General features: G+C 48.4%; 1 protein-coding gene across 2 annotated transcripts; it reads left to right on the top strand.

The window, feature by feature from the left end:
- The first annotated feature begins 5,199 nt into the window (after window positions 1-5,199).
- On the top strand, window positions 5,200-7,111 carry LOC121485068 (chromobox protein homolog 3). 2 transcript variants are annotated; one of them, XM_041746320.1, is made up of 2 exons: window positions 5,201-5,620; window positions 5,684-7,111. In XM_041746320.1, the coding sequence occupies exons 1-2, from the start codon at window positions 5,291-5,293 to the stop codon at window positions 5,903-5,905; spliced, it is 552 nt and encodes a 183-aa protein (XP_041602254.1). In that variant the 5' UTR covers window positions 5,201-5,290; the 3' UTR covers window positions 5,906-7,111. The 2 variants fall into 2 exon arrangements, with proteins under 2 accessions (XP_041601404.1, XP_041602254.1); XM_041745470.1 differs by having other exon boundaries at window positions 5,200-7,111.
- Window positions 7,112-7,665: the final 554 nt, after the last annotated feature.

The following is a 7,665-nucleotide window of genomic DNA, read 5'->3' as shown; positions in this document are numbered from 1 at the left end:
TGTTCTTTTTTAAAGTAAGCTCAATGCCCAACGTGGGGCTTGAACTCATGGCCTTGAGATGGAGTCACACATCCTTCTGAGAGAGCCAGCTGGAAGCCCCTAAAGCAGACACAGTTTGAGAAGAGGGTTCTGGAACAGCATTCTAGCACATTCCCTCACAGAAGCAGCACTGTGTACTTGTCTTATCTGTTCCGTCACATTTTGTAAGCTAGCAGGGGGCAGAGACCCAGAAGAAGATATATCTTGGTATTCTCTGCATAAAGAGCAATATAGAGCAGACATGAAGCCCTGCGAGCAGAAATCATGAACCAGAAGTTTCTATGGAGGAAGCAGCTGACCTACGGTGTAGAGATAATGTGCGGGTGATTGGGAATTGAGCCTGGGGCTCCTGGCCTCCGTCCTGGCCCCACTGCCAGCCTCTGATTTTCCACCACGAGGAGGAGGACGACGTCTGGGTTATCAGACAGTCGCTCCAGATGTGTGTTGTGACAACAGAAGTTGCCTGACAGCTTGGACAGGAGTTCGTTGTTTGTATCTTTACTCCTTCCTGATACGCCTCCCACCTCCTTCCACATCTCTCCCTGGAGGAGGCAGGCCGACCAGACAGTTCCACGTCTTGTGCCACCCCTCAGACTGCTCCCTGGTGAGGAGAGGGCCCCCACCTAGATCACTGTCCCTCACCGGTCACTTTACACCTCACTTGCCCGTTCTCTCGGAGCAATTGAGGCAGTCAGCGCCCGCCCGTGACAGTCTGCGGTCCGGGGAGCCCTGGATGCAGCATGGTGCTCCATAAATGATTAACTGTGACCACTGTGAAAGCAAGGCGCTCTGTAACCGGAGAGGGCAGGCAGCGAGGGGTTTGCACACACACACACACACACACACACACACACACGCAGGGGGAGTTTTCTCAGCATTCATTATATGGTTTTCTGCTCTGCTTTTTCCTGCACTTGACTGCTTTTGCAGTCAGACACAGGGCGGTGCCAGCGCGGTCCCTGGACGCTTGCTCGAGCAAGGGGCTGCGGTAGAGGACTTTTCCTGCTTACGGAAGCAGCAAGGGACTTGTGGGTTCCTTCCCAGGAGCCGGCGGGAGGCGGCCGGCGGCAGCAGCAGGAGCCGTGCTGCTGGCAGGGCCGAGGTCGGGCGGCGCGAGCTCTAAGCTGGCGAGGCCTCCCCCGGCCGCCCAGCAGCCCCGTCTCTTCTCCCCGCAGCAGCCTGCGGAATGGAGGTCAGGGAAAACTATTTTGAGTGCTCGGAAAGGGACAGGAGGCTGCCAGAGGTATCAGCCTGCCCGTGGGAGGCCGAGAGGACAGAGGCAAGGCTGTGCTGAGCACAGATGCTGCTCTCTGACCGCTCCACTCGCTGCATCGCGCCTGGGGGCTCCGTCTGTGCCAAAACCACACCGAGAGGAAGCTGCTGAGACAAAAAGGGGACCAGGGAGCCAACTTCTATTTCTAGCCCGTGCTTGACCCTGGTGAGTGAGTAACCTTGAGCAGGTCACTCACCCTCCCAGGGTAATTATATCGGATTCCATCCCAGGTCCAGGAACTCCTGTGAAAATGGATAAGTTGAGATTGTAAAGTACCCTGAGATCTCAGAAGAGATAAACGAACAATGTTTGGGGCCAGTGTGCTGGGCTGCCCTGGAAGTCTGGCTCTCCATGCACCAGCCACATTCTCCCCCTCACTCCATGACCGAGTGTAGAACACACTTAAGATCAGTGAAGAAGGGCGCCTGGGGGGCCCAGTTGATGAAGCAAATGCCTTCAGCTCAGGTCATGATCTTGGGTCTTGGGATGGAGCCCTGGGTGGGCTCCCTGCTCCATGGGGGAGTCGCTTCTCCCTCTCCCTCTGCTCCTCCCCACTGCTAGTGCTCTCTCTCTTCCTCTGCTCTCTCTCTCTCAAATAAATAGACAAAATCTTCTAAAAAAAAGGTTAGTGATGAAAACAGCTAACATTGATTAACTTATTGACTATGTCCTGGGCACTTTAGTTTAATGCTCACAGAAACCTTATGAGGTACAGTTGAAGAAACAGAAGTCCAGAGAGGTTAAGTAACTTTCCTAAGGTCACGCAGCCAATTAAGCCACAGCCAGTATCTGAACTCTGGCTTCCTGAGCCCAGGGTCTACTCTCATCCACGACACTGAGGCGTATTTAACAGCCAGGCAATTTGTCATTAGTGAGCACTTGTTGTACGTTCTTCATTGAGCTGGGTGGCATGAGATTCAGAACTGTATGAATAGTAGAGAGGCAAAGGCTAAGTTCTTAACTGATGATCCTGAGGGGCACCGACGCTCCGCACTACAGAAAACCTCACATGTTGTCTGCTCTACAGTCACATGAGCTGTATGTCAATTATGTCTCAGATACATAAAAACCGCTTGCATGTCTCCCAGATCATTTTGGCCATGGAACACTTCTTTCCTAGAACTCGTGTCAGCCATTCATAGACTTCCAAGTTTGGGAGCCACTTATGTAAAGGAGAGCACCCCATTGGAAACAGAAGTAGTTTATGACCTCAAGCAACGTATAACCACATTCCCTGTACATCCAGCGTAATGTTTGCCCTTCACGGAGCCAATGTGTATCGCTTCCCACTCTTGTGACACTTGAGTTTTTTCCCTTGTGTTACTACCGCAGTCAGAATACCAGTATCTTAAATGCAAATACTCGGTGTATTTTTTTAAGATTTTATTTATCTATTCATGAGAGACACACAGAGAAAGGCAGAGACGCAGGCAGAGGGAGAAGCAGGCTCCTCGCAGGTAGCCTGATATGCTTCCTGATGCAGGACTCCATCCCTGCACCTGGGATCACACCCTGAGCTGAAGGCCAAAGCTCAACCACTGAGCCACCCAGACGTCCCCTTGGTGTATCTTTTTAGGCATCATGGCTCCTAACCCACACCTTGTCTAAAGAAGGTCAATAAATATATGTTGGTTTAAAATCAAAGACAGAGGTCAGGGCACCTGGCTGGCTCAAGTCAGTGCCGCATGTGACTCTCCATCTTGGGGTCCTGAGCTCAAGCCCCACTTTGGGCATAGAGCTTACTTAAAAATCAGAGACAGAGCAGACGGAAGAAAATGAAGAGGAAGGGAAAAAAGCACACTTAAAATGACAGCAATTATTGGCAATTTGCAACTGATTGCTTAGTTGTTAATTGCGACTCTTCAATCAGTACTCTTTGGAAGACTAATAGATTGTTTAAAATGCAAACTAATGTAAATTTTTGTCTTGGTCGGAGCTGGATATGCAGTTAGAGGGAACCAGCCTGGGGGACATGATATCTAAAATACACCTCCCTTTATTAGCTTCATCTGCTTCCTGGCTGGAGGAGCCCCGGCCACCAGAGGTTAGATGCCTGGACCTAGAGTCTGATCAATCTCGAGACCCCCTGGGTCAGCGTGACTGCAGATGCCAATGGAAGTGGCTGCAGATGCCAATGGCAGTGGCTGCTTGTGATCCCGTGGGTGGTGGAAAGGTTGTAATTGAAAGTACAAATGACATGTCCCACTCTTCCACTGTCTGGACCTAGAGCCCAGGGCTGGGGAGGGCACCATCTGTGAGGTGCGTGACTTCCAGGATCTAACAGCCTAACTCCTAATGATGTAGGAGAGACGTTAGGGTTCGAAGACCACGGCCAAGAAAGAGTTCTTGGGACATCTTTGGTGCAAAAAGTGGTTTTATGGGGATCCCTGGGTGGCTCAGCAGTTTGGTGCCTGCCTTCTGCCCAGGGCGTGATCCTGGAGTCCGGGGATCGAGTCCCACGTCGAGCTCCTTGCATGGAGCCTGCTTCTCCCTCTGCCTGTGTCTCTGCACACACCCCCCCCACCCCCCACCCCCCGCCCCGTGTATCTCTCATGAATAAATGAATAAATCTTTTTTTAAAAAGTGGTTTTATGAAAGCTCAGGGACAGGACACATAAGTAGAGAGCTGCTAGGGTCATGAAGGGTGGCCCATTATATACTTTCAAATTGGGAGGGGATTAGGGAGGGGGTGAGTCTCTAAGGAGTTTGGAAGCAGGGTTCCCAGGACCTGAGGGGGCTAGCTGTTTATTACCGTCTAATAAAACCTGAGTCGTGAGACCCTTCAGATGAGTATCAGTGGGTCATGTGGTTGGGGATGGTTGCCAACGCGTATCTTGGAGTTTAGAGATAAAGGAAGTTTCCAAAGGAATTTTTATATGTTCAAGTAGACTCACAGGATCCCGGGGGTGGGGCTAAGGTTACCTTTTGCTCTTGTAAAGTATCAACATGGAGGAAGCTGAGCTTCTAGAAGAATGTCACTCTGCCTCTTTCAAGGACTGGTCAGTGGGCTGTGGGATGTAAGGAAATTTAAATTTTCTTGTGCCATTGTTTCCCCGCATCGCAAAACCATGAAACCACTCTGAGTTTGGCAGCTAACCCACTGTGGGAGGGGTAACTCACTGCTGACACTTCACTCCTGGGGGCTCCTGACCTGATGGTGGGTGGGGCCCCTGAGCAGGATGAAAGGATCTCTGAACATCAGTAGCTTTGGCTTAAGAAAATTCTGGCTCCAGTGTGGGGGGACAGGGTGGAATTGATTTTGTTTGTTCTCGGTTTAGTTTCCAGCGTGAATTCTGCAGGCATTCTGTCCCTGGCGTCAGAAGCACCCAGGCTGGGTCCTTGCTGGCCCAGGAGACGCCTGCAGATCCCCGTCGCTCCCCATTTGGGAAAGCTGCCCTGCAGGTCTGGGGGCTTAGAGCTTCCCACAGACCCTGCTGGCTGCCTGGGGGTATGGGGGGCGGGTGAGGGGTGTGGGGGGGTGAGGGGGTGGGGTTCCAATTCTGCAGTTCTTTAGAGAAGTCTGGAAGGAAGGGGTGGAGAGACTTAGAGCCTTGAAATCCGATCTGTTTAGAGGTTGTTTTTCCTCTAAAACCAAATGGATCCCGCCCACCACCTGGCCTTCGGTGCCCTTCAAGTCCCGCAGTGGCCTGGGAGGAGCACCTCCAGGCTGTGTCCTCTGCTTCCCAAGCACTTGGGGTGGGGCCTGGGGCCCGCCCGCACTGTCCCTGTGACCTCCTCCCTTGCTGGTTCCTACAGTGCAACCACGTGAGTCAGCCACGGTGGAGGGGGGGGTGCCGCCTGGGCTGAGCCCCTGCCTTCCTGCTGATTCCCACCGGGCAGTGCACACAGGGGGCTCCCATGAGGGCTGACAGGGGATGGGGACTCTGTTTTAAATCCAGCGTTCAGAGACGCCGCAGACCCGGGACCCGGAGCAGCTCGGAGGCGGTGAATAATAGCTCTTCAAGTCTGCAATAAAAAATGGCCTCCAATAAAACTACATTGCAAAAAATGGGAAAGAAACAGAATGGAAAGAGTAAAAAAGTAGAAGAGGCGGAGCCTGAAGAATTTGTGGTGGAAAAAGTACTGGACCGCCGTGTAGTGAATGGGAAGGTGGAGTATTTCCTGAAGTGGAAGGGATTTACAGATGCTGACAATACTTGGGAACCTGAAGAAAATTTAGATTGTCCAGAGTTAATTGAAGCATTTCTTAATTCTCAAAAAGCTGGTAAAGAAAAAGATGGTACAAAAAGAAAATCTTTATCTGACAGCGAATCTGATGATAGCAAATCAAAGAAGAAAAGAGATGCTATGAGAAGCAGAGAGGTTGACTACAAATTTGGTTCTGGATGCTTTAGCAGCCAAAGCGAAAAGGCTGATAAACCAAGAGGCTTTGCCAGAGGTCTTGATCCTGAACGAATAATTGGTGCCACAGACAGCAGTGGAGAATTAATGTTTCTCATGAAATGGAAAGATTCAGATGAGGCAGACTTGGTGCTGGCAAAAGAGGCAAATATGAAGTGTCCTCAGATCGTAATTGCATTTTATGAAGAGAGACTAACTTGGCATTCTTGTCCAGAAGATGAAGCTCAATAATTGTTTGCGTTGCTTTTTATATATATTTATATATATATATAAAATCTGGGTCTTTGTTTTTTGGTTTATTAGTGTGAAGAAATAACATTCTAATGAAAATCAAGTTTGATATGTTTGTTTTGAAGTAGTATTGGGGGAGTTGTTGGGGTTTTTTGCATCTATAGCACTGGTTACTTTGAACAAATAAAAGCTTTCTGTAGTTGTTTCCTTTATCAGAAAAGAATATTTGAGACCATGGCATATTATCCCCCTGCATCAGAGAACACCTTTTCTAAATGTTGGGGGAAATCTTCATAGTTGTTACTCAGTCAGAATTTGTGTTTAACTCCTATATGCCTAAGGACCATTCTGGGTTTTTTGTTTATTTAGGGCTTTTTGTGTGTATACTTAAAAGTACATACATAAGTGGTTTTCTTTTCTTTTTGTTATTTTTGAAACATTCACCAAAACAAAAACAGCATTTTATAACCATGGATAAGGCCATGTTTCTGGGATGCTATCATTTTCAGCAGCTTAAGAAATAAATCACTTAAAGTTACATTGAAATTTTTCCTGAAGCCTTAACCTTTCAAATTTTGTAATTAATTGGACAATTTAAATATAATGTAGAGAGTTTAAATTGGACAATTTAAAAGCAGCCATATCAGAATCCATATCCCTAGTTACAGTCACATAAATGCAAGTTTATTTGCAAGATCCTTGAAAGGAAAATTTTAATCACCACCAACAACCTCCCCACCCAGAGGGCAAAACTAGATAAGTTTTGGTGTACTTTAGGTAAGCAAAACTTAGTTAAATGATATTTAAAGGTTCCTTCTAGTGAACCATTCCTTTTCAAGAAGTTGAAAACCCTTGTGCTGTATTGACTAAAAGGTCATGATTCATGGAGCGTCTAAGACTTCGTTCATGGGTACCTGATCATAACCAGGTGGTTAGAAATGTTTTGCAATTTAGCACCTGCTGGAATAAATGGGTGGACAGACTTCTATAATCCAAATTTTTGACCTGCATGTTTTTTCTTCACCCCAACTCATTCCTAACATGTAGGCTCAATCTTCTCAGTATTTGAACTACTGGTTCAGCAGAAACCAGGAAAAACGATAACTTTGTAGTCAGAATGTTATCCAACTGTATATTGTTTACTTTATTGTAAATACTGGTAAACAGTGGTCAATAAATAGTTTTATATTCCTTTAAAAAAAAAAATAAAAAAAATAAATCCAGCGTTCAGAGGCAAGTGTCAGAGTCTTCATCCTGATCCCAAATCTCTCTGATGCCTGCTAAGGAGCTAGGGTATGCACAGCCATCGTCCTGGGTTCCTGGCCGTGTTGGCACCCGTCACACCCACGGGAAAAAGGTGCAGCATGCGTGTGGGCACCTTGGTGTGAGGCTCTGACCTCACCCGTCTCAGTGCGGGCTCTCTTTCTCATGACCCCTCTCATCCCCTGCCCCTCCTCACCATCTGGTCACCCCTACTTCTGTCTGGTGGCGGCAGCCTCTCCCCTGTGTTACAGCTTGAAGCCAGAGGCCAGGGTTCAAACAGCACCTCGGGTTAGCTGAGGGGCTCTCCCCCCCACCCTGGAGCCCCAGGGCCAGGGGACCGTACAATTCCCGTGAGCTCTCATACTCTCCAGGCTGAGCAGACTTTGACCACAACCTCATCTTGGAATTCCAACAGCTTCGATCTTGACTTCGATTCCAACGCTTCGATCTCAAGTGTAGTGAACTTGATGTCTTTCTCAGAATTCCTTTATTCCTGA

This window comes from Vulpes lagopus, chromosome 1 (assembly GCF_018345385.1).
Source record: "Vulpes lagopus strain Blue_001 chromosome 1, ASM1834538v1, whole genome shotgun sequence".
Lineage (NCBI taxonomy): Eukaryota > Metazoa > Chordata > Mammalia > Carnivora > Canidae > Vulpes > Vulpes lagopus.
Note: the sequence above shows the minus strand (reverse complement) of the source record. Positions and strands in the feature narration are given on the sequence as shown.

Excerpts from the sequence above, each read along its gene's own strand:
- LOC121485068 (XM_041745470.1), top strand. The coding sequence starts at position 5,291 with ATGGCCTCCAATAAAACTACATTGCAAAAAATGGGAAAGAAACAGAAT.